The following is a 27,259-nucleotide window of genomic DNA, read 5'->3' as shown; positions in this document are numbered from 1 at the left end:
ATGTTAGCATTAGCAAGGATCTGAGTGCTGCATCTGAGGATGCAAACCATACGATTTGCATACATATATGAATCAGGCTCAGTGTTACTTTATGCAGCCTGAGCAAGTACGTCTCTACAAATACGCATGGAATATATCTCCATTATTGATAAACCATTTATTAAGTACCTTAAATTCATAGAGTAGTGTGTGTTCAGTGATGTCTTTCCATAAATGTGTTTGTAATACAGTATAATAAGTCAGTCCTGGGGTTTTGCTTATTCAGATTTTCGTTCCATCTGGATAATAGGAGTTATTGTAATGGTTACAAATGTTTTACTCTGCTGCCCCCTAAAAAAACAATACTGTATTTTGTGTATATTAATTCTTGACCCAAAACGTATAGGTCTTGGCCTACACATGTAGCAATTTCAGCCCATTTTCTGAGCGATTTTACTTAATTTAACTACATCTCTCAGAAAATGGGCTTACATCACTGTGTGTGTGTAGGGGCCATAGCGATAGGGATGTGTGACCTCGTGCGCCGCTATCGCTGGGAGATGTATAACCAGGCTGCTGGATAAATCTATTGAAATCTATTACCGTGTTTCCCCGATAATATGCCCTACCCAGAAAATAAGCCCTACCCTTGCTTTTGGAAACTAGTCCAAAATAAGCCCTACCCCGAGTCCGTGCACTAAATTCAATGCCCCCAGCTCCACCCCCGCATTACTGTATCAGCCCTTGTACCGTTGAAGACTCCAACTCCCAGTCCCAGGGATGCATTGTGCATGGCATCACCGCACACATCCACGCGGCTTCTGTATACTGCTGGACTGGGGATGTGGTGGCTGTAAAATAAGCCCTACCCCGAAAATAAGCCCTATGGTGTTTTTTGTTGCAAAAAAAAAAAAAATAAGACTGTGTCTTATTATCGGGGAAACACGGTAGAAGAGATTGCATTTCGCCCATGGTTTTTTTTTTGTGATGGGCGATTAGCGATATACCAAGCCATTATTTGAATTTTCATCCTTTTTTTATTCCCTGAATTGCCAAGCTAAATCGCTGGTGCACATCGCTGACACTTTCTGAGCAATCTAGAGTCCGGGAAGCTCATGGAGAATCGCCATGCTAAATTGTCCATTGCCCATCTCTGGTTAAACATGGCTATGTGTGTAGGGCCCATTACAGTAGGCTTTCTGGATCCTATGTTCTAATTCAGTATATATATACTAGTTATATCTGTTCTGTTTTGTCTCTCAGAGATGGCACTTAGAACCACAAAGATAGACTTCCTGAAGCATGAGAATGCCTGCCACCACAACACGGATGAGTTTGACAGCCCACACCTTATTCTGAGACGAGGGCAGGAGTTCTCTCTTAAAGTTTCGTTCAACAGGGAAGTGACCCAGAGGGATAAAATAACATTGCAGGTCTCTACTGGTAAGCACCCTTCGTAATAAAACTAATGGTTACTAATATAAGGGACTAATTCAGAGTTGTGCACAAATAAGGCTCCATATATTGGATGCAACCACTTACAGTGACACATCCCCATCTGCTTATACTGGATTCTACAGACCATGCGCTAACAACTGGACACATGCGCTGTGCAACTCAGACATACCCTGTATGCACAGGTTTTAAACATGTCAACTTCATTTCGCATTAACCCTGGATGCGACTCAGAATCAGGATCTTAATCCAACAAAAAGGATGTATGTAAGATAGGTTGGTGCTGTGCAAAAGTACAATTTTATATGGTCATGCATATACTATATGCGGTCAGGATTGTGGATAGTGGAGATGAGATTAAGGGGGTTATTCTAGTTCACTCTTTCTGACAAATTCCTTCTTAGATGGACAAAACCATGTGCACTGCAGGTGGGGCAGATGTTACTTTTGCAGAGATAATTAGATTTGGGTGGGGTTTTACTTCAAAGTGAGATCTATATTGCAGTGCAAAAATAAATCAGTCAGTATTTTCCCTGCACAGAAACAAAATAACTCACCCAAATCTAATTCTCTCTGCACATTTTACATCTGCCCCCCCCTGCAGTGCACATGGTTTTGTCCATCTAAGAAGGAATTTGTCAGAAAGAGTGAACTAGAATAACCCCCTATGTCCAGCATTCACCACTTTCAAAATATAAAGGGGGTGATTCAGGTTGGTTTGGAAAAGTAAGCTCCTTCTTTAATGGACAAAACCATGCTGCACCGCAGGTGAGGCTGATGTAACATGTGCAGAGAGAGTTACATTTGGGGGAGTTATTTTGTTTCTGTGCAGGGTACTGTAAATACTGGCTGCTTTATTCTTACACTTCAATTTAGATTTCAGTTTGAAACCAATTTGATTTCAGTTTGAAACCCCACCCAAATGTAACTCTCTCTGCACATGCTACATATCCCCCACCTGTAGTGCACATGGTTTTGTCCATTAAGGAAGGAGTTTGCTTTTTCAAACCAACCAGAATCACCCCCTAAGTCCATGTTATTGTGATTTGTATGTGTCCTAGTAAATTGATATGCCAGATATAGACATACTGTATACCACAGAATGACTGTATGTAGGTGTTGGGGACACATGAAAGCACCTTCTCCATAATATTGTTACATAAACTGACCATGTGACCCTGTTTTTACACTACGCCCAAAGGGGGTTATTCTGGTTGATTCGCAAGGCTGCAAATTCGCAGCCTTGCAAATCCACCAAACCCCACCCGGACGTGCAACATCGGTCCTCCGTGAGAATGCACAGAGGACCGAATGAACAAGAATAACCCCCAAAGTATATTGCAACATGTAATGAGATTTCTACCAGAGTGCTTTGGTTTGCCAAGCATTGTGAATGTGTCTGCTAAGAAACAGACATGAAATGCCAGCGCCGCACACAGCGACTGTTCTTTATTTTTTAGTGCAATATTTAACTAAACTTCAATTACTTGACTTGGCTGTATTTGTATTTATTTATACTAAAAGAACAGTCACTCTGCTGGCATTTTTAGTGGATATTTTGAGTATCGCTCACAGCAATGTTGGCACTCAAAGGGTTAAAATGGCAAATGGGAGGAATTGCCTAGGGGGGGAATACTTTTCAAATAGGGCAAGTAGTTAGCAAAACCATTGCTGGCAATGACAGCTGTTGTATTCTGATGTACCTTTCCTTATAGCAAATACTGCCAGCGAGTTTTGGGTTGGGGTATTTGCCTATTCAGCTCTTGGTGGAAAATACTGCGACATAGGGGTATACCTGAATCAATTCCCCAGTTGGTGTTGAGGAACATGTAAGAATTCCTACTGGCTAGTTCTCACATTTATAATGACTGAGAATTAGATGCAGGCAGAACTGGAAAAGTAGGGACATTCCTTAGGACAAATATGTCTAAATGCAAAGCTTTAAAATCTGTATCTGGAAATGAGGGAAAAAATAGTAGTTCAATTACTGTATATAGGTCGTATATAGGTCGTGAAAATGTACCTATTAGCAAAGTGACTATGTTCTTAAAATGTGTAAAGGTGCGCACACACGGATAGATTTGGCCAACGATTCACTCTCGTTAACAATTTCCTCTGAACCTCCTGCACAAACGATTTGGTGACAAATGATGAACGATTGAGCAAATGAAATACACATGAATGATTGATCTTTAACAATGGTGGAGGGAGAGGGAGCCAGTCAATCAGCCTTACCAAATCGTTCATCGTGCATACACATGGAACGATTGGTACACATCGTTAACGATTGGTCGCTGATATTTCTGCATGCAGGAAAGATCAGCGACCTCTACCAATGACCGTCGGGTGCGCGCATCGTCTGATATATCATTTATACACACGGCACGATTTGAGCGATTGGTCATTTCAATCGGTCGGGAACGCCCAGATCTTTTGACAAATCTATCCGTGTGTGCGCACCTTTAAACAGAAATGTTTGTTTATCCTTGTTTAAGGCAGAATTAAGCAATTGGTTTATACTGTATTTTAGAGTAGGCAACTTAAAATTATCGATAAATGGGACCCTAACAGAGATTTATTATAGGAATGTAAATGGAAAACTCTTGAATATTCTCAATTTGTTCCATTTATTCATTTTAGGTCCTCGTGCAATGAAATCAAATGGAACGCTTGTGCTTATAGAGCTGGGTCGGCCGTGCTTGCCCAACAGCTGGAGTGCTGCAATCCAGCAAAGGAATTGTAATGAGGTGATTACAGCTGCTAGCAGCAATAAGTACAGTTGTATTCCAACATTTGTTGTGTGAGCTAATTATTTATGGAAAAACTCACAGTATCTATCTATCTATCTATCTAGAAACATAGAAACATAGAATTTGACGGCAGATAAGAACCACTTGGCCCATCTAGTCTGCCCCTTTTTTTAAACATGTTACCTTAAACCATATTTGATCCTTATTTTTTTGTAAGGATATCAATATGCTTATCCCAAGCATGTTTAAATTGTACTACTGTATTTGCCTCTACCACCTCTGATGGTAGGCTATTCCACTTATCTACTACTCTTTCTGTGAAAAAATTCCTCCCTCTAGTTTCAGTGCATGTCCTCGTGTTCTGTTGCTCCTCTTCCTGTGAAGAATGTCTCCCACCTGTACCTTGTTAAAACCCTTTATATATTTGAAAGTTTCTATCATGTCCCCCCTTTCCCTTCTCTGCTCTAAAGTATACATATTAAGATCTTTTAGTCTTTCCTGGTACGTTTTGTGATGTAGGCCATGCACCATTTTAGTTGCTCTTCTTTGTACAGTCTCTAATGTATTTATATCCTTCTGAAGATATGGCCTCCAGAACTGAACACAATACTCTAGGTGAGGTCGTACCAATGACCTATACAGTGGCATTATTACTTCTTTCTTTCTACTGCTGATACCTCTCCCTATGCAACCAAGCATCTGACTTGCCTTCTTCATTGCTTTGTTACATTGCCTACTTGCTTTTAAGTCCCCTGAAATAGTGACACCTAGATCCCTCTCTTCCTCAGTAGTTTCCATTATAGTGCCATTTATACTATGTTGAGTCTTTGGATTTCTGAGACCCAAGTGCATGATTTTGCATTTTTGGGCATTAAACTGTAGTTGCCATTCTCTTGACCATTTCTCTAATCTACCTAGATCCTCAATCATTTGTTCCATCTGGCCCCATTGATTTATCCACTTTCAGTTTTGAGAGTTCTGTGAGGACTTTCTCCTCTGTAAATGTACTTGTCTCTCCCTCAGTTTTCTGACTATACTTGCAACTTAACTGTGGCCCCTTCCCCTCTCTTTCAGCAGTGAATACTGAGCAGAAATAATTATTAATATTATCTGCTATTACATTGTCCCCTCAAGAAAACTTCCACTCTCTGTCTTCAGTCTAATTATTCCACTTTTTGTTTTTCTCCTTTCACTTATATACCTAAAAAAGTTTTCCCCCCTTTACCCACTGACTGGGCCATTTTTTCCTCAGCCTGTGCTTTTGCATATCTGATTACCTTCTTAGCCTCCTTCTGTCTATCAAGATACACCTCTTTGTCCTCATTCTTCTGCGTCTGCTTAAATTTCTTAAAGGCCAACTTTTTTGCTTTCACAATACTTGCTACTTCTTTTGCAAACCACAATGGCTTTCTTTTTCTTGTGTTTTTCCTAACTCTTTTGACACAAAGTTCTGTTGCTTTTAGAATTGCACTTTTTAATTTTTCCCACTTATCCTGCACTCCTTCCAAGTTCTTCCACTCTGCCAAAGAATCCCTTACAGAGTTTCCCATCTCTACAAAATCAGCCTTCCTAAAATCTAACACCTTTGTTTTGTGTGCGATGGGTCAGTCTCTGTCTTTATTTTGAACCATACTGCTTGATGGTCACTGGATCCCAGATTTTCACCCACATTTATGTCAGATATTCTGTCACCATATGTAAGTATTAAGTCTAATATTGGGTCCTTACGAGTGGGCTCCCTCACCAATTGCTGGAGGGATGCTCCTTGCAAGGAATTCAGCATGTCCCTACTTCTGGTGGAACTTGCAACAGGCAGCTCCCAGTTTACATCAGGTAGATTAAAGTCTCCCATGATTATCACCTCTCCTTTTAATGCCATTTTATTGATGTCCTGCAATAGGCTCTTGTCTACTTCCTCTTCCTGACCTGGTGGTCTGTAGATCACCCCTATACAAAGAATCGCCGGTACTTATGTAATATCTGGGCTCCCGTTTTTCTTACGAGACCGCGTCCCCTCGCGGGGCTCGCTGCGCTCGCCATGCTTCGGGCACGGTGGCTCGCTGCGCTCGCCACACTATATAAAATCAACTCCATGCGTAGTTGGATAGTAGGGGTATGAAAAAATGTGGTGCATTTAACATGGGAGCCCAGATAATACATAAGTACCGAATCGCCTTCTTCCCTGTTTCTATGGTCACCCAAAGGGCCTCCGTTTTTTCTTCAATACTTTGTATTAAGGTAGTCTTTATATTTTTTTTTCACATATATTGCAACCCCTCCTCCAATTTTTCCCATTCTGTCCTTCCTAAATAAAGTATATCCTGGTATAGCTATGTCCCAGTCATGATTTTCATTGCACCATGTCTCTGTAATAGCCACAATATCCAGTTCATCCCTTGTCATTATTGCAATTAGTTCTGGGATTTTTTTTTCCTAAGCTCCTAGCATTTGCACACATAGCTCTTAAAGTTGTGTTTGTGCTTCTCCTGCTGCTAGCTATGTTCATCTTTCTGCTTATTTCTATTCGGTTTTGATCGGCATTATCTTCTGTTGCAGTGGATAGGCTTCCTGTTCCATTTGCCTGCAGAGGCAATACCTCTAGGTTGGGGGAGCAGATTTCTTCATTCTTATTTGGTTCACTGCCCCCCTCTGCTAGTTTAAAAAGTTGCTTATGAAGCTTCCAAACTTCTCACTTAATATTCTCGTTCCCCTTGAAGATGGGTGCAGGCCATCACTTTTATATAAGGCTCTGTCTTGCCAGGTAGCTTGACTTTGACCTAAATATCCAAATCTCTCCTCGTTGCACCAATTCCTTAGCCAAACATTGAAGTTTCTAATTCTCAGAGTTCTATCTATTAAATATATCTTAGAGGCCTGTACTCTTGTCTTGCTGGAACTGCTTGCTGCTTGCTGGGGTTTTTACCCAGGTACAGGCTTAACAAGACCATGGAACAGAGGGTTAAGGTGCAATTTGACCGGGTTTTTGGAAGAAGTAAGTCTTGAGAGCCCATTTCAAGTTTGAATGTGTGAGGGAGAGAGGGAGATAATTCCAGAGAAAGGGAACAGCACGTGACAAGTCTTGGAGGTAGGAGTGGGAGAAAGTAATCAGTAGGCAGGAGAGGTGGTGCACATTAACAGAGCAAAAAGGAGAGGCGGGAATGTACATGGGAGATAAGGTCAGAGATGTAAATGGAAGAGGAGTGGGTGAGGGCTTTGTGAGTGAGAAGCTTGAATTGGATTCTGAAAGGGAAGCCAATGAAGGGCTCGCAGGAGAGGGGATGTGGACTTAGTGCATTTGGAGAGGAAGATGAACTATGCTTAGTGCCGGATTAAAGGATCCCCCGGGGAATTTGTATCCATGGGCACTATTCTCTTAGGGGGCCCCCAGACAGAGCTGTATAAATTCTATATTACTTCTCTTTATGCTCTGCCGCCATCAACAGCACTCCAAGCAACACTCCAAGTATCTGCTGGTGGATAAGCCTGGAGAGAAGTAATATAGTGCCCTGTTTGCATGCTGCCCTTCTCCAGCAGCTCCACTCCTTGAAAATACTTATGGCAGCATCTGTACAGAATTATACATTATATGTTTCACTAGTCCTTTAAATTGAATTAGTTAGTTAGTTAGTTAGTTGAATCAAACCTCCACTATACTGGTAGATGATCTTTGAACATAACAGCAAAATAATTATTCTTGTTGTATCTTTTAGTATATAATAGCTGTCACTAGTCCCGCCAATGCAATTATTGGAAAATACTGTCTAAGTATAATAACAGGAAGAGGACTCGTCTACACGGCCGATTGCCCCATTTACATCCTGTGTAACCCTTGGTGCAAAGGTAAAAATTATTACTTGAGTGTTCTTTGTTAATAAAAGCCAAACATGTGTACAGCTACGTGTCCATAACTAAGTTGCCACTGTTCAGGTCCCCCTAGTCCAACACACCACGCTAAACTTTCAACAGCCCTGTAAACAACATTGCTATGCCAGGGCTGGTAACCAGCCCCAGTCTATCCCTTTGCGACATAGTGTAATAACATCCTTTTTCTTTACAAGACAGTGAACAATGACAATCTATTGAACCGTAACAATGACAATCCATTAAACACGTGTTGCATTTAAACACAGTATAATAAATATTAACCTGAAAATATTTCTTTATGTTATTAGATGACAGTGTATACATGCCAGATGAGGATGAGAGGAAAGAGTATGTTCTGAATGACACAGGTTACATTTATGTTGGATCAAGCCGTAAAATCAGTGCTAGGCCATGGAATTTTGGACAAGTATGTATTATTTTCCTTATTCCGATGCAAAATTATACTGGAAATTGTTTATTAAAGATTAACTGACACCTGGTAGGTGGCCATACATCAGAAAGACCGGTCAATCACGATTGTGTCCAATTTCCCTTCAATTCCCCGGCAGTCCTTGGTGGTTTTTGGACACACAATGTACTCACAATCTGTCATACAATCAGACATACAATCCATCTGCTGCATGATTGTATTATTGAAGCTTCATTTAAATAGGGGGCTGGCCTACTAGGATCAAAAGGATAGGCATACCAAATATCCATTTATTTTTTATTTACTGACTGGTTGCTTTGGGCAACATTCCATCTTCAATATAAGACTCACATCTTAGTAAATTTACCTTGTATTTAAATTATGTTGGTTTTACATAGGAACTGAAATCGAAAATTATTTGAGCCACCTTCTGCACTATGGAGGTCTGAATATGTGATATATAGATAATTTTGTCTTACCTTCGGTTTGTACTAGCATGAAGTCGATGTGCTGGACTGTTGTATGTTTCTCCTCGACCGAAGTGAACTCAAAGCTGCAGCAAGAAGGGATCCAGTGATTTTGTCTAGGAAATTCTCTGCTTTGGTACGTCATGCAATAAGTCTTATACCACACATGTTCTTATCTTAGGGTTAGGAGCCACCCAGACCAGGCTGGCTCCAGATAATACACATTGCTGTTCCAGGCCAACTGCAGGTATCACGGCTAGCAACCGTGCCACCCCTTAGGCCCTGCACCCTGGATGACATATCTGCTTTGCCATCCCTAGTTACAGCCCCGGTTTAGGTTCCATTGCTGTGTATGTTACATTGGGAATTGCCTGTAATACCATTAAAATGAGTCGTCACCTTCCCTGTATTTTTTATAGTTTTACAAAGAAGGTACTCTTTCATACACATGAGCTAAATCATTCCCGCATTAGTGAAACGGTGTCCTCTCTTCTGTTATTACGCTAGTGATTGTTGTACGCTCTCTTCTGTTATTACGCTAGTGATTGCTGTACTAATCTTGTGTACCACAGAAGTCTTCTTGATTTTCAGCCTCTCAGGTTGTTGTCTATGTATACACATCCTGTTTTATTCCTGTTGATTGTTTAAAAGGGCATACATTCTGTATATTTATACCAAAAAAATTACATACAAATACCCAACCTTTACATAGTGTGTATGTTCGATGTACCGTATATTGGATAGTTATATAGTGATAACAGAAATTCAGGTCAATACTTACCAATACGCATACTTTCCCTTAGGTCAATTCTAATGATGACAATGGAGTCCTGACAGGTAATTGGTCAGGACAATATTCTGCAGGTGTTTCCCCCACCACCTGGACAGGAAGTAGCGCTATTCTGCAGCAATTTTACAAAACCAAACGGTCTGTTCTGTTTGGGCAGTGCTGGGTATTCTCAGGAGTTCTTACAACAGGTATGAAAATGGAAGTCCTGTGACACCCACATCTACCAAATATAGGAAAATATCACTGATTTTCCTTTAGATAACTATGTATTTCAATTATTTTTAAAATTATAAATGTCACAACAATGTACAGTCGTTTTAAAAGTATTAGGACTGTTATGTATATTTTTATGCTGGTGTTCTGTGTTATTTAAATAATATAGTGTACTATACAAAATAGTGTAATATAATAAAATATAGACAATACCATAAATCTGTGCTGGTATACAATGAGGGGTATTCAATTACCCTGGTGGTGAGCTATGCCGGCTAGAAGTGCTAGCCGTCAAGTATTCAACTCCCTCCCCTTCACTCCCTGTTTCCACCTCATTGGTTCCCTTTGGCGAGGTGGAAACGGCAAGTGTGGCCATTAAAATGGCAGAGCTCTCCACAAAATGCAGCGGACTTGCTGCATTTGTGGCAAACCTCATTATTTAAGGAGATCCTCGTCATATTCTCATGGCGAGGATTTCTCCCTTACATTGAATACAGCGAGGGGGTTTGACGGCGAGGATGACTTGTTTTCAGTGATAAAAAAACATCCTTGCCTTACAAACCCCCTTGCCAGCCGTATTGAATACCGCCCATTGTCCTGTGTTTCCAATTTAGGGCCTGATTCAGAGTGGAGTGATTTTTTTTGAACTGTGTATGTGTGCCACAGCAGTCACAAAGAGGATTTGGGCACAACGTGATTGGCAGTGTACATTTAGGGGTGGTAAGGGGGACTGGCTAGTCACGGATGACTGTGTCTTCATTTGCAGTTGTACTGGCCCCAGCGCCTTAGTTCTGATGGACATTCTGAGCAGCCATAGAGATGCTCAGGAGTTAAGTGGTGCGACCAATATTGCCGATGATGCGTCTTTGTATGCCAGCGGTGGATTACACACAGTGGTGGTGGATGTCTTTGTTCATGTCCTGTGGCATTAGTATATTTATACAACTGCACACAATACTGTATACGCTAAGGGATATGCGTCTACCTCGTAATCAGGCCCTTTGTTTCCAGGAATTAATAGATAAATAAAACTTAAAAAAAAAAAAACATAAATACTCATTTACTTATGTTGTTTTGGACACATCTGATGAGATAATAGACGTGTAATGAGTTTGTGCATAAAATAAGATGTCCGCTTTTATCAGTCTAGTTTAGATGATGAAAGAGGGTTGCTGTGGGTTGTAGGCTGTGTGTGTCAATAATCTTTCCAAAGTATTATAAATAAAAAATAATCTTTTTAGAATCTTCTGCTGGAATGTCGCTATTATAATCTGTTCTTTCCATGTTCTAGTTATGCGCTGCTTAGGAATCCCAGCAAGAAGTGTCACTAACTTTTCTTCAGCTCATGATACTGAGGAGAATCTCAAAATTGATGTTTACATAAATGAGAAAGGAGAGAAGTTAGAGGATTTCTCCAGTGATTCGATTTGGTAAGTGCGGTGCTACTGAGACCCAGATTTCCCAGCAGGCACTGCGCCTGCGCACACACACTGGTAGCTCAGCTGTATCCAGCAGAAATTACCTGAACGGCTGGAATGCAAGTATGTACAATATATATGATTTATGGCTGAACCAAGAGTACAACTACACTGGAGGTACTGTAGTTTGGCCAATTTTGTAGCATGTAACTTAACCCTGTGGGACAATTGTACGGTATGTTACTTGCTGATTTGCGTTATTGTGCCCCGTCTCACTGCACAATGCCTGTAATATTGGTATTGTGCAGTGGGTGCGTTGCATGATGACGCAATAACAAGTGCCACAGTTCCTGCACTGCCTCCTAAAGTGAGACATTCTCCATCATGCCCCCTATCAACGTCATAACCAAAGCCAAAGCAAGATTCTTGGTTGAATCTCTTTCCTTTTCATGTATAACAACCTACATGCACTTCTTGTTCTATGCTGGTGTCTGTATTGTCTGATATTTTCTAACAAATATTTACCCCTTCTGATACTACAGGGGTACCTAAATAATTGTTGTTTTCATACCTAAAAAAAGTTATATTTTAGACCTACTATACAGTAGTGTGAGAGTTTATTTTTCTCTTGTTTGTTCCTATACAGTTTCTGTACTATACTGTTCACATCTCCACCTACTACTGTGATTATTAACATCTCTTCAGGTGGATGATATATACTTTTGATGTGGATTGCCTTATGTCCCTATAGCTATTTATGCCTCCTGTTAGGAACCAGTGCTTGTTGGCTGTCTTCCCCTACTCCCTATAAGCCCTTCATAAGATAGTCTGATGTGTCACAGCGCAGTAGCGCACGCAGGGGGGGGGTTTCTGAGTACCCAGAAACCCCCCAGGAGTCTAATGGCCTTAGTCTGAAAGCTGAGGGTCCCCTCTTTCCATGGGTACAAGAATTTTAAAAATCGGCCCTAGGGAACCGGAGATATCGGACTTCAAAGCAGTGGTCCCCATCCAAGCCTGTTAATTGCTCTTCCCAGTCAGATATTTCAGGTTCTGTCTGACTTAGAGTTTTTCTGAGGATATATTCCAAAAGCTGGGACTCTTCCCCTTTGAAAGACACTAGAAGCTTGTATCTACTGTTTCCAGAACCAGAGATATCAGCCTTCCAGCAGGTGGTTACTGGTCCAGCTCCAGACACCTGGTATGTAGTTTTATATTCTCGTTGGCAGATTGCTCTGACTCCTGAACTCTCATCCCCTAGTCCCCAATACCATTTGGTAGGTGGGATTCTCTAGTTTTTAATTCCATTAAAATCTAAGAAATCTATTTCTGGGAACTGGAGATATCTGTAGTCAAGCAAGCTGTCCTCCCACCAAAATTATGAATAATAAGCCCACTCCACTATACACCCCTGCTCTGCATATTAAACATCCTCTACCACCCTGGAAGTTATGTATCAGGGCCCCTTCATTCAGCCCAGTGCCCCCTTCTCCCACCCCCATCTCCCACCATCTGTGCAGTAAAGGGGTAATTAGTGGAAATTACTGATCCAGGCCCTACATGCTGAGTGGTTGATACACTACCCCCTACCACCCGGGGGACATCAAAGCTTCGCCCACCCCTACAGCTGGAGGATCGGTAGGTGCCCCAATACATTGCTATGCCCAGGGGTCTACACTGCTGTTGACACCCATGTATGTATGTATGTATGTATGTATGTATATTATTATTATTATTATTTATATACATTTGGTCTATCTATAATACTTTAACTGACCCGGCATATACTGGGTCACCTAAATGTCTATCTCCGTGCTTTGCTCCGCCCCTCTGGAAACCCCCTTCTGAAAATCCTGCGTTTGCCACTGCAGCTAGAGCTCCACTATACTGACCTCTAACAAGGACTTTCCACATACAGGAATTTCCATGTGTGGAATGATGTATGGATGAAACGAGCTGATCTCCCCAGTGGATATGATGGCTGGCAGGCTATAGATGCCACCCCACAGGAACCAAGTCAGGGTAAGATATGTGGCTAGCAAATTAATTGTTCAAATGTGAATCTAATGACAAGGACTAATTAGTAATAAATTAGAGGGAGTGAGAAGACTGGACTCTCAACATGTAATTTAATATGCAGTTGGTTTTGTGCTGCTTTGTTTCTCTGTAAGATACTGTATAATATAGTTTTAAACTTTTAAAAGTAATCACCATTCCTGATGAGCACGGAAACAGAGCAAATGTATACCCTTACCTATACAGAAGGGGAAGTGACCTATGAATACAATACAGAAGGCATTGGAAGGCACGTGTGGCAATACAGCTATTGTACAGTATATACAGTACTCCTTAAATGCCTCAGCTGCCAATGACCGTTGAACCCTATGCAGTTAACTAAAACTTATCTATAATAAAAACACAGACACAGATGTGGGGGTTACAAAACTCGTTGGCCTTTTTATTGAAATCCATATTAATGGTGGCGAATAAAAGAAACAACAGCCAACAGAGGTTAGTGCCTACCTATCAGATGTCCACAAAAACTTGCAGGGCCAATTGCATATTCACACTGACTGGGCAAGAGTCCAACCAATCCCCAATTCTGTCAAGGCCCAGTTAGGAAACCAAGGGCCTGCACCAGAGTTGATTCCTAATTAGAGAACTCACAAATAGAGAGATTATTGATAGATCATAGGGTGATATTCAATTGATCTATCTTTTTGCGCATATCACGCTCATTATGGTCATGTTTAGCCATGCATTTGGGCATTTCAGTTCACCGCCCCAGGGATAGTGAGCTGGAATGGTGGTGAAAAACAATTGAATACAACCCATAGTCCTTAAGTTATCGTGCTCTCAGGAGGTTCTTCTGGTCTGAGTACAGCTCTAAAGACAATTACCTGAGACTGTCAGAATACTGCAAAATGTTTTTTTCTTTTCAGAACCGAGCTCCAAAGACGCTGTTTAGTGTTTTCAAGTTTTCTTCCATTTATTACAATTTACATGATCAAGAAATTTATTAAACTGGCTCTATTCCATCCCGAAACCCAAGTCTCCGTACCCATCCCCTACTCCAAGCGTGACATACATTATAGAGTGCTATGTAAATAGTTACATAAGTAAAATAATCTATTTGTTGTTCCCATGTATTGTATATCCAGGTGTTTTCCAGTGTGGCCCTTGTTCTCTGACAGCCATAAAAAATGGAGATGTCTATCTGCCCTATGATGCCAAGTTTTTATTTGCTGAAGTAAATGCTGATAGGATTGAATGGATGGTGAAGGAAATAAATGGGGAGGAACAATTCGACCAGATACGGGAGGAAAAAAACTGCATTGGGAAATGCATCAGCACTAAGGCAGTCAATAAGAATGCAAAACAAGATATTACATTGTCATACAAACACCAAGAGGGTAAGTTCAATGGATAGTGGGGACGTAAACTGTCTGAAAACTGGCATTGTGCTGTGGCTTCAGAATAGGAGGGGAGATGGTATGAATAGATGCCCAAATGAAGAGTGTTGATGTTGATGAGAACTTGGTAAAGTGCTGCATATGTGGAGACACAGTTCCTCATTTAAAATAAACCTGCAGAGCGAGGTAGACGACCTTTCCTATTTTTTTTGCAACACATTTTTACTATAAATCTAGTATTTATTAAACCTTTATGCATGATAAGCTTGATATTATTAATAATGATACACAAATCAAACTCTTCAAAAGTACTTTATAAGTCAGTAGAACATAACCTTTGTTATATTGTTATTAAGTTTTAGGATGTAGGGGTAAATTTACTAAAAGTTGATTTAAGTAATCAACTGTAAGTAATATCCCCTTCACACAGAAAAGCAAATTACGGAGTCAAATATTTCTACCCAGCAATTTGATGTTCAACAAGGGTCCTTTTCTTGTGTGAAAGGGTCAACCCAGGTTGCATTTCCGGGGTCTTCAACCCCGATATTTACCAGGGTCAAAAGTGCAAAAGTGCTATGTAGAGTACAATCTAAATCACAGTAATGCAAATAAAATGGTCTTTTATTCCAGCAGCTGTCAAATGTGGGTACACTGAACCCACACAATAAATAAAAGGATGGAATCTACTGCACTTAAATAAATGCCATTCTTATTAAAAATAAAAAATAACATAAAAGGAATGTATATACAACAATCATTACCATCCAGTACATGAATTCTACATTAGATCATTGAGAATAAAGTAAAGAATATATAAAAATATGACACATAAAACATTATTAATTTCACTTATATAGAATAAGAATAGATGTTTTTTTTATTACTCAAGTTATTGATTTATGGTTAGTAGATGTTGTAATGAATAGATATTATCCTTGTGTTAATGGGTGTTACAGTGAATAAATGGTGTACAGATAGTTTTTATAATTAGTAGATGATGAATACATGTCATCCTGATATTAGTAGATGTTATGAAAAACAGGTATTGTCCTGGTATTAGTAATAATTGTGGTCCATCTTATTAGGTCCTAAAGGTGTGAGGTGCCATACATGTGCCGTTTTCATGTGTTTAAACACTGGCAACGGCACCCGATTCAGCCTAATCTTGCACCCTTCTCTGGGCCGAAGTCTCTTAAAACTGCTCACACCACTATGGAGGTGCGAGCTCTTTTAAGCAAATTCAGTCCACTCGTTGCCGTGATGATTCGCACTGGCGAATCATCCGCACCTAATAGAGTCAACAGCATACAGTCAGTTATTTTAGTAAACAGTTACCACTCCAATGCGGCCACTTTCTTTGCTTCAAAAGGAATAACAGCCTATGAATGAAACCACCTGAATGGAATTTCCCACCGGGCATCTCCCGGCTGTTTAGCACTCCCAAACACCTTGTCTGGAGACCGCCTTTAAGGTTGCTGTGTCAGGCACAAATCACAAGGTCCTGGAGAAGATTTCAAATATTTCTCCACTACTCCTGTCAGTGGATCCACAGAGAACAAAAAATTTAACAGGGTCGCAGACCGGGGAATATCGACCTGGGTTGACCTTTTCACTCAGAAGAAATACCCGTGTTAATCGGCAACTTGCCAGGTAGAAATTCTTGACCCGGTAATTTGCTTTTCTGTGTAAAAGGAGGGTCAGACTGCGACCAGCAAAACAACCCTGCACTCAGTTGCTGAGTAAAAGCCAGGATGTAGGGGCTATTCTGTCTGAAAGTGGTATTAATGTGTGCTTGATTGATTTCTAACCTATCTGCCATAACTGCCATTTTCCAAACCCATCCTGCAACTTGAAAGTTAGGAGCTGATTGGCTGGTGCGTTATCACCGGCCACTTTATCACTTCGCCAGGCTTAATGCATCTGCCCCTGAGTGTTATTTAGTTACAGAGTGTGATATTCCTGCAATATCCCCACCTTTAAGGTATTGCTAAAAGCCATAAAACTAATGTTTGCCTTGATTATATGGAAAGAGCCTTCTCTGCATCATTTAAAGCACATGCTTATTCAATATATAGGCCCCTGAGTAGGTATATTTCATTTTTTTGTGTGTCTTAATCAGTTGCTGCAACATACATTATACAGTATGTGCAGCTAGAGATATTTTTGCTCAAACATCATTTATTTACTATTTCATTTATTATTGGGTATCCAGGTTCTGCAGAAGAGAGAGAGACTTTCAAAACCGCGTGCACTTATCTGAAGTCAGACACTTGCTTAGTGTTTGCAGCACCTCCACCTCCCCCTCCGCCTGGCATTAAGTTACAGATCACAGGAGACAAGGAATTACTGCCCGGGAACACCTTGTCTCTGAACATCTTGGCTGAAAATGAATCAAATGAGGCAAAGACGGTGACTATCACTGCTGGCTGTCAGCTGCAGTCCTATACTGGCAAAACCATTGCCTCCCTTACATCTGTCACACAAACAGTAGAGGTGCCAGCGAAGGAAGGTACTGTAAATAAATAACAAATCCCTAACAACAGTATCTAGAATTCATATTTCAAATGTAAATGAATCTTAAAGACAGGTTTTAAATAATATATGTATTTTTTAAAACACAAAACACAGTCATTTATATTAGAATGCAGCTAGCAAAATGCAGGTCATGGTAAACCAATCTCAAAATTGATTTCCGATCTGCTCACCTGAAGCTGCTGTTGTATATACACTGCACTTTTTTTTTTTTTCTATGTTGCTATTAATAAACATTCACTTATAAACTAGGCAACTTTGGGGGCTATTCAAACCGGTACGATATTTCTGATAGTCGTAAATATCATCCAGGACCTATTCAATCCCGGCAGGGACACGCTGCTGCAGATTCGGCTATTTTAAAGGGCTAATCTGCATTGTCAGAAAGGGCCACTAAACGGACGATTTAGCGGCTGTTTTCAACTTAGATGTGGATTCGTTGATCCATGTATTTTCTGGGATTCGGAATGTTTCCAAAAGTCGTAAAAAGATTGAATAGGTTGAATGCTAATTCGATCTATTCTAGGCGAAAACTGCCAATATTTTAAACTACCGGAGTTATTAGCATGAATTGAATCCCCCCCCCCTTCCCCCCCCCCCCTTCCCCCCCCCCCCCCCCCCCATAATAACCATCAATCTGTTTGGAGATGTTACATACTGTCCTCTGTGCTGTGCGTTCCTACATACAACATATACAGTATATGTTATCTTATAACTGTAGAATCTTATACTGTACTTGATAAAAGCCTGTCAAAATGATGGCTTCTGCAATGTATGTTAATTTTGAGCTGTGACAGTTTTTAGTCCATAAACTCTGCAGCCCACCTCTAGTCCCTATCTGCTCCTATCTCCAATCTCTGTCTTCACAGCTCACTCTCTCCATATCCAGGAAGTTTGAAACAGATCAGTGGTCACTTGCTGTACTTCACCTCCCGACCTATATATATATATATAGCTATACTACACCCCTGCTGAAAAAGGGATTTTTGTAAGAACTTACCGTTCGAATCACTTTCTCTGATATGGTCCTGATGACACAGCTCAACATTGGGATGTAGGAGGGTCCGAAGGAGCCAGGCACCTATCCTAAAGCTTTTGGAGGGTAGGCTCCTCCCTTCTGCATCCCAGACTCCTCAGTTCAATCTTTCAAAGCCACTGGAATACATTGACTCAGTACAAACGCCTGCAGATATTATATGCACAATATCAAAATAACCTTTTAACCATATATAACATGAAACATCATGAACTTGGCATACTTACCGAGCGTAAGGGAGGGATCGCTGTGTCACCAGGACCATATCAGAGAAAGGGATTCGAACGGTAAGTTCTTACAAAAATCCCTTTTTCTCTTTCAATGGTCCTGGTGACACAGCTCAACATTGGGACGTTCCAGAGCCGGTCCTTTGGGTGGGTACGCTCAGGTCTGCAGCTCTCATCACTGCTCGCCCGAATGATACGTCCTCCGACGCGAACTCATGGAACCTATAGAATTTGGCAAACATATGAACAGATGACCAAGTGGCAGCCCTGCAAACCTGCTCAGCTGTTGCCCCATGTCGAACCGCCCAAGAGGTGGCGACTGACCTGGTGGTATGCGCATTAATCCTGGCCGGCACAGGCCTACCAACTTTAGAATATGCAAAAGAAATTACAGAACGCAACCACCTAGCAATGGAATGCTTAGAAGCAGGCCAACCAATTTTGTGTACATCATACAAAACTAGCAAAGTATCAGTCTTCCTGACACTCTTTACTCTGTCCACATAAATGCGCAAGGCGCGCACCACATCCAAATTCCTCAATTTGTCCCTTTTCCTAGAAGCCTCTGGGGGTTGAAACACAGGCAGAACTATCTCCTGATTTAGATGAAAAGAAGAGACTACTTTTGGTAAAAATTGGGGTACTGTCCGAAGGACAGCCCTATCATCATGAAATATAAGGAAGGGAGACTTGCAGGACAATGCTCCCAACTCCGATACTCTTTTTGCTGACGCCATCGCCAACAAAAATACCAGTTTCCATGTAAGGAATTTAAGGTCAGCCGACCTTAACGGCTCAAAAGGCGCCTTTTGAAGACACTCCAGAACCAGAGATAAATCCCATGGCGCTACTGGTTGTTTGTAGGGAGGTTTCAATCGAGAAACCCCCTGTAGGAAGGTCTGTACTTCCGGTAACAATGCTATCCTTCTTTGGAAATAAATTGACAAGGCCGAGATCTGCACTTTGAGTGACTGAAGGCTTAACCCAGATGAAAAGCCATCCTGCAAAAACTCCAGCAATTTAGCCAATCTAAATCGCGATGTGTGTGACTTCTGCCTTTCACACCACCTAATATTGGTCTTCCAGACCCTATAATAATTTGCAGAAGATACTGACTTTCTAGCTTTAATCATGGTGTTAACCACAGCCTCTGAGAACCCTTTGTTCTTCACGATGGCGGTTTCAACAGCCAAGCCGTCAAATTTAGCTGAGCTGAATCCAGATGGTTGAATGGTCCTTGGTTTAGAAGGTCTGACCTCAGAGGTAGACGCCACGAGTCCACAGACAATCTCTGAAGCCTCGAGTACCAGGACCTCCTTGGCCAATCTGGGGCCACTAAGATTACCGGAATTGTCTGGGCCTGGATCTTTTTCAACACTCTTGCCAGCATCGGAACTGGCGGGAAGACATAAAGTAGATTCCCCTCCCAGGGGATGGTCATAGCATCCACTGCTTCTGCCAGTGGATCTCTCGTCCTGGCATAGAGCCTGGGCACCTGATGGTTGAACATTGATGCCATCAGGTCCACATCCGGAGTTCCCCATCTCAGTGTAATCTGAAGAAATATTCGTGGGTTTAGACTCCATTCTCCTTCCAGCAGCTCCTCCCTGCTCAGGAAGTCGGCCTCTATATTCTCCACCCCTGGGATGAATATCGCTGACAATGGTGGAACATTCTGTTCCGCCCACAAGAAGATCCGGGATACCTCCCACATAGCCAGCTTGCTGCGTGTGCCTCCCTGGTGACTCTTTAACTTTTCCGCTGTTTCTGCTTTGAACAGCAGGTCGTCTAAATATGGAATCACAGTGATTCCCCTCTGTCGAAGCACTGCCACCATTACTGACATTATTTTGGTGAATACCCTTGGCGCTGTAGCCAGACCAAAGGACAACGCCTGGAATTGCAAATGCAGGTTTCCTATCGCAAACCTCAATAGAGTCTGATGTTCCGGATGGATAGGAACATGAAGGTATGCGTCCTGGACATCCATGGACGCCAAAAATTCTCCCTGATCCAGGCTTAGCAGCACTGACCGTAGAGACTCCATTTTTAAATGGTCTACCCACAAATGGATATTTAATGACTTTAAATTGAGAATCGGTCTGAAAGACCCGTCTGGTTTGGGCACCAGAAACAGAGTGGGAAAAAAAGCCTTTTTTCCACTCTGCTCTGGGGACCGGGATCACCACACCCTTTTCTAAAAGAGAGTGAGCCGCTCCCAAGAGAGCTGTACGGAGCCGAGCCTCCTTTGGTAGTGGTGTGGGAATGAATCTTCTCGGAGGAAGACCTTTGAAGGGAATTCTGTAACCCTGGGATATAATGTCTAATACCCAGGAATCCTGGTCTAACAATGCCAATGCATCCCTGAACTGTGACAGACGCCCCCCCACCTTGACCACCGCTGGGCAAATCCCCTGGTAGTCATGCGGCAGGTTTGTCCTCTCCTTTGGTGTTTGGTTTCTTATGAAAGGAACCGAATTTAGACTTTGGGGCCTTGCCCCTGGAGGACTGAAACTTTCCCCTAAAGGACTGTCCTCGAAAGGACGCACCTCCTCTAGGGGAGGGCCGAAAGGACGGCCTAAAAGCAGAAAACCTTGATGTCTGCTTGGCTGCAGGGGCCGGCAGGAAGGCCTGCTTAATAATTTCTTCCAGTTCTGAACCAAACAACAGCTTTCCTTTAAAAGCTAATGCCTCTAAGGCCTTTTTAGACTCGTTATCCGCCTCCCAGGCTTTAAGCCAGAGCACTCTCCTGGCATTGACGGACACTGTGGAAACTCTGGCAGCCATTTTGAGAGCTTCCTCCTCAGCCTCAAGCACATACTCTGCAGCTGCTTTAAGCTTCTCCGCCAGTAACAACACACAAGGATCAGCATGTAAAATAGTGCACAGGTCATTGGCCCACACAATCATGGCCTTAGAGACCCAGGCTGAAGCAATCAGAGGGCGGAGTGTGTAGCCCACCCCTTCAAAAATTGCCTTGAGGTTACCCTCCAGCTTTTTATCTACGGGGTCCTTAAAGGCAGCTCCCTCCTGCACTGGCAACACAGTGGCTTTTGACAAACGTGCCACAGAAGCATCTACCACTGGAACTTTCTCCCAGAGGTCTGCATGAGCCTCAGGCATGGGATATAAACTTAAAAATCTCTTTGGCATTTGCAGCCTTTTATCTGGCATTTTCCAAGCCCCTTCCAATAAATCCTGTAAACCTTCATCTGCAGGGAAGGTAACAGCTTCCTTACGCTGCCGTTTAAACACACCTTTTGCAGGAGTTTTATCTTCCACAGACAAATTCAAAGCCTGTTTTACAGCAGTAATCAAATCCTCCACCCCTGCGGCAGAGGAATCCTCAGAATCATCACCCTGCTCCCAGGGAATATCTGCATATTCTCCTTCCTCTTCAGCAACAAGTAAAGGCACTGAATAAGACCTTTTAGGGGTCCCCACAGCATCAACATCTATTTTGTCTAGTAATTCACTAAACCTGTTAATCCCTTTTGCAGTATCATGCATGACCTGAAGGAAGCCAGGATCTGCCTGGGTCAGAGGCAAGGAGATGATGACATAGGTCTCTGAGAATCTACCAAAACATCACTCTGTCTGTCCAGCAATTGCACTAAAGCATTTACAGACCTGCCCAGGGCACTAGCCCACGCAGGTTCCAATTGCTCTACCCTCTGGGGTTCACTCCCCATGGGTCTCACAGCAGCGCAAGCAATACACAAGCCCCCCTTGGCCATCTGCTCAGGGACAAAATTCAGTGTACAAACACTGCAAGCGCTCAATGTATTAAGGGCTCCCTCCCCCAAAACCACAGACTGATGCTCAGACATGATGTAAAATAACACAGTCACAGCGCATTCACTGTACAGGCGTTTCTACCGAGCCAATGCACCCAGTCACTTATCTGTCTGATGGTTTCAGATGTGGGGAAAGCGATGCCCAGGAAATCCAAACACTCTGCCAGGATCTGTCAGCCAGCTCAGCTCCGCTGCAAGCGTTCCGAATGGCGCCAAAAACAGAGTGAGGGAAGAGACCAAGTCCCTGCTGCTGCGGGGTCCGTGACTTTTGGCGCCAACCACCCCCAGACAGCCGCTCCCATTGCAGGATCTCCTAGTTCCAGTATCTCCTCCTCAGCTGGGGACCACTTGGAACATGCCTGTAACACACTGCTGTCCTCTCATACAGGAGCTCAGTGTGTAAGCTCCGTTGAAAATGGCCGCCGCCATCACGGAGCACCTGTCCCCCATGATCCCCACCTAGCGTGGAGCCGGTTTCAGAGTGCTCCGGAGCCCAGGCAGCTTCTTAAAAGAAACTGTAAGCGCTGCACAGGGAGGCCAGACAGCATCTCCCCTGTGCACAGTGAGCTGACAGGACGCGCTTCTGTCAGCTCCTGCTGCGCTGTCAGTGTGAGGATTCAGTAAGAGAATCCTCACACTGTGCCTACCTAGCTAGAGTAAAAGTTAATAAAATAATAAAAACCCTAACTAATTCTAATCCTTCGGCTGCTCCAGCAGCCCTTTAGAATAGCACCCACTCCAGTGGGCACCTAACACGAACTGCTTCCCAATGTTGAGCTGTGTCACCAGGACCATTGAAAGAGAAAAGACAGTGTTCACATAGGGTGTATGGTGATTCAGGGAATGGAACAGTGTTCTGCTTATATTCTGGTCCACACACATCCAAGAGAAATAGTTACTAGAGATGTGAGGGCAATAAGAGACCAGAGAATGGAGCAGAGAGGGAGTTGGGACTTTGATTAGCTGATTTGAAATAGTTGTAGACAGTGTGTATATATATATATATATATATATATATATATACATTTATATTATACAATATATTTTTTCTAATGTTTGTATTCTAATGTACTATTGTTATATATGTATATATATATGTTCATTCAATTTTTCTATTTCTGCTCATATCACGATTATAGCTGCTTCTGTCCCACTGAATGTTGCTGGTGACCTATATATAAAGTGTATGACCTTAGTGGATGATGAGCTCATGGTCAGAGTCAATGTCATAGCAGAAACCAAGGAGACATCGGAGAAAACTAGCGAGTGCCTGGTGGTACCATTTATATATCCTCCCATAGTAGTGGAGGTAAGCACTTCTTGTCTTTCCTTCTCTTCCAGGTCATTGCAGGTATCGTCCATCCAGACTTTGTATGGCCTATATGAGATGACATAAGAAAGGTGACTTGGACCGAATCTGGATAATTGGTTGAGAGTCAAAAGATAGACACCATATAGCCGACATGCACAAGGCCAACAGAGATGGCTATTGTCGACACATTTTTTTATGTTTTATTTTTAGGTTTTTTTTTGTACTTTTTCATACATTACTATCCATGTGGACTATGATTGGAAATGGTAGAAAGTACTGTGCTGGTAGTAGAGCAATAAACCTGGTCCAAAGCATGGCGAGCGGATGAGGTACACTTATTAGGGGTCCACGTGCTCAGGTGTCCACATTGACACAAAAAACTCCTGAAAAACTCATGTCGAACTTTTCATGTCAACATTTTTGGTGTCAACCTTTTTCCAGTGTCGACCTTGTGCATGTAGACCTTTTGGGGTGGACCAAATTACTGTCAACCTCATGATCCACACCCGGCTTGGGCATTCCGGCCTCAGACTACTTTAAGTAAAGGCCCGAGCTCTGAAATATACAGGATCTGATTGGCTGGCTGTTTAGCTGGCCCTTGATGAGTTTACTTGATTCCCATTAGATTGTGTGTCCTGGGCCATTGACATGACATGGACACTAAGTTGAGGATAAATAGCCGTACCGAAGTGGTTATTTATAGCATCATATAATCTGTTCTATAAGGGGAATACTGAGGTTTAAAACCATTTGTGAATGGAGTAGAAATGATTAATTAGGAAACTGAATAAGACAAACTCTAATAGAAGCAAAGATGTTGTTCAAATAAGGTTTAGAACGTTTGTATTATATGGCTGGAATATTGGAAATAGTTATCTTATTTAAGTACTATTCATAACTATTTTATTTAATTAACTTCCTTATGGGATACTCTTGTTTCCTTAAGGTGCCCATACACGGTTCAATTATTGTATACAATTTGGACTAGATTGCATTGCATATGTTATGCAATGCAATGAGATGCAATCTAATACAAAAAGTGTATGCAGCACATACTTTTTGTGCTGTGCGAAGTGATGTGCCCGGGAGTGCGCATCGCATCGCACCCAGCAATTGTACCGTGTACGTGAACGGGCACCTTAAGTGCTACCAGAGAGTATTCTTAAAATATTGTAATTTTATTTTAATTTTACAAGTTTTGTTGTTTAGTCAGTAAAACAGAAAAGTTCAATAAAAACAATTTATTTAAAAAATGTAACAGAATTGTGGACAAATATGTGTTTGTTTGAAACTCAAACTGCTGGTTTGTTTCTTTTACAAATGAAACTCAGTTCACAACATTATGTAATTGAAAATATGACCGAATGTTACCCATAAATTCTCTACAGCAGTGGTTCCCAAAACTGTGCGCCGTGGTCAGGCCCAACTCATATTATTTATGTCCAATGTAATATGCAAAACCAGTGCTTGTGGCTTCTCATCATAACATATGCGGCAGTGGCGTAACTAGATACATGTGGGCCCCATAGCAAAAGTTTTTGAGGGCCCCTATTTATCACCTAATGCTGAAAAATGTATACAGCACATGATACTTTGACAGGCAAAGTGGGCCCCTTTAAGATCTGGACCCCAGAGCAGCTGCACCCCCTGCACCTATGGTAGTTACGCCCTTGATATGTGGGCAAACAGAAGCGAATCCTGTCCCTCACCACATAACTGATGGTAAGGATGACATATAAACACAATTATATAATTGATTATATTTTTTTCTAAAGTACTTAATAGGAAACCTTTGGCCTAATGGTGCCGCTAAAAAAATTCTGATACTCTTTCACCATAATTCAAAAAAGTTTGGGAACCACTTCTCTATACCAATGTTTGGCAATTACTAGTCTTCAGCCACTGAAAATTACCCAGTAGTCACATGGGATTAAGGTTACACTTTGTTCCCATACAGATGCCAGAAACTGGAAAGATTAATGAAGATTTCACTTGCACCTTTACTTTTAAGAATACTCTGAGTATTCCCTTAGAGAAGTGTGAGTTACATGTGGAAGGACTTGGCATGTTCAAACTGGAGAAATTCAATCAAGGGTGAGTTTAGACTATTCATGATATCAGATGTGCAAGCAGCGGACGAAGTGGGAAATGAAAAATAACAAATGTTAAAGGAGTGTTAATACATCTACCCCAGTGTGAGAAGTCTGGTGTGAGTGAGCAGCCAGGTCCCATGCAGCTCTGCAAAAATCCGGCATCTGTTTTTACAGAAAATGCATCTTTATCGCACACAGATTTAGAGGTGTCGTATATCAAATTAATTAGCACAGTATCCTGCATACTGAGCACATTACATTGCATGAAGGTGTGTTTTACCACAAAAAAAACACAAAACAAATAAATACTACATGCTAAAAGATTCATGCAACATGGTATGTCAAAAGGGGCTGTGACTGCAGAAAGATGTACAAAGACATTTCTGTAAATATGTGCAGCTCAGTATTGAACAAACCCCATGCACTCTGCGCTTGAAGTGGTCTAAGAGAGGTGGTGGAACTCAATGTTTTTACTTATTGAGGGTCATCCACTTTCAAAACATGTGAGTGGGTCTTCACGGGTGTCAGGGGTGGAGCTATGCTCAGTATCCAGGCCCCTTGGGGTAAAAAGGAAAAATAAATATTATTTTATGCTTGACATCGATGGAGGGAAACCATCTAGTCCTCCCCCATCAGTGGAAAAACTATTCTACAGTATATAGACCATAAATCATCGCTGATTTTGAATAATCCCTTCTTGTAACTATCAAGGAATGAGCTCTCTTTATCTCTAATTTACATGCAGTATAAGGGTAACGTTTGGACATTACGGGGTAAATCTTCTAAAAATGAAAATGAGGTGTTGTTGCCCATAGCAACCATTCAGATTCTATCTATCATTTTCTAGGATGCAATAGAGAAATTATTAACAGAATCTCATTGAGGCAACATCACCTCTTTTCATTTTACCCCTCAGAGTCCTGCCTGCACTATGAGGAGTATAAGGTCAGAAATACATAGACTTTGAGCATGTATAACTTTTGCTTCTGAGGACTGATAATATGCAGCATATATGAATGATTATGTTCTCAATTTATAAACAGAGATGTGAAACCCGGAGGAATCTTTCGTTCTAAGATCATATGTGCCCCAAAGAAAGTCGGGGAGAAGAAAATTGTGGCTGAGCTCATTTCCAAGCAAATCAAAGGGATGTCTGCAGAAAAGATAATCGCCATCACCAAGTAGCCATGGAAAAGCTTTTCATTTATGGCGACCTCGCTGTCACTTTGCTTTCTGTTGTACTTACCTGTCCTTGATCGGATCGCTTCAATTGTATGAGGTGCTTATGAGCAAAAGCACAAAACATTCACTATGATTAATAAAATAAAGCAGTGACAAATATATGTCTGTCCTTGTGTCTTGTTTGAGTGGTAACAAACACATTGCAAAGGCGCAGGAAACAGATCTTATGAGCACTCATCGTTGGATTCAGTATTGAATCCCGGCGGTCGGGATCCCGGCGTTCAGAATCCCGACGCCGGAATCC

The 27,259-nt window shown here is 41.8% G+C and overlaps 1 protein-coding gene across 1 annotated transcript; it reads left to right on the top strand.

The window, feature by feature from the left end:
• Positions 1-1,244: 1,244 nt before the first annotated feature.
• TGM4 (transglutaminase 4) lies at positions 1,245-27,116 on the top strand. The gene is made up of 13 exons (XM_083188560.1): positions 1,245-1,422; positions 4,075-4,181; positions 7,895-8,024; positions 8,357-8,475; positions 8,974-9,081; positions 9,749-9,923; positions 11,240-11,378; positions 13,282-13,385; positions 14,525-14,776; positions 16,989-17,285; positions 23,508-23,677; positions 25,638-25,774; positions 26,817-27,116. Exons 1-13 carry the CDS (start codon positions 1,245-1,247, stop codon positions 26,956-26,958), a joined length of 2,058 nt encoding a protein of 685 aa, XP_083044686.1. The 3' UTR covers positions 26,959-27,116.
• The last annotated feature ends 143 nt before the right edge of the window (positions 27,117-27,259 follow it).

The sequence above is a fragment of the Crinia signifera genome, chromosome 5 (genome assembly GCF_055691185.1).
Source record: "Crinia signifera chromosome 5, ASM5569118v1, whole genome shotgun sequence".
In the NCBI taxonomy this organism is placed as follows: Eukaryota; Metazoa; Chordata; class Amphibia; order Anura; family Myobatrachidae; genus Crinia; species Crinia signifera.
The sequence above is the reverse complement of the archived record's forward strand: the minus strand, read 5'-3'. Positions and strand labels throughout refer to the sequence as shown.

Coding starts and splice junctions, on each gene's coding strand:
- TGM4 (XM_083188560.1), top strand. CDS start 1,245: ATGGCACTTAGAACCACAAAGATAGACTTCCTGAAGCATGAGAATGCC. Junction 1,423..4,074: donor AACATTGCAGGTCTCTACTG/GTAAGCACCCTT, acceptor TATTCATTTTAG/GTCCTCGTGCAATGAAATCA. Junction 8,025..8,356: donor GTGTAACCCTTGGTGCAAAG/GTAAAAATTATT, acceptor TTATGTTATTAG/ATGACAGTGTATACATGCCA.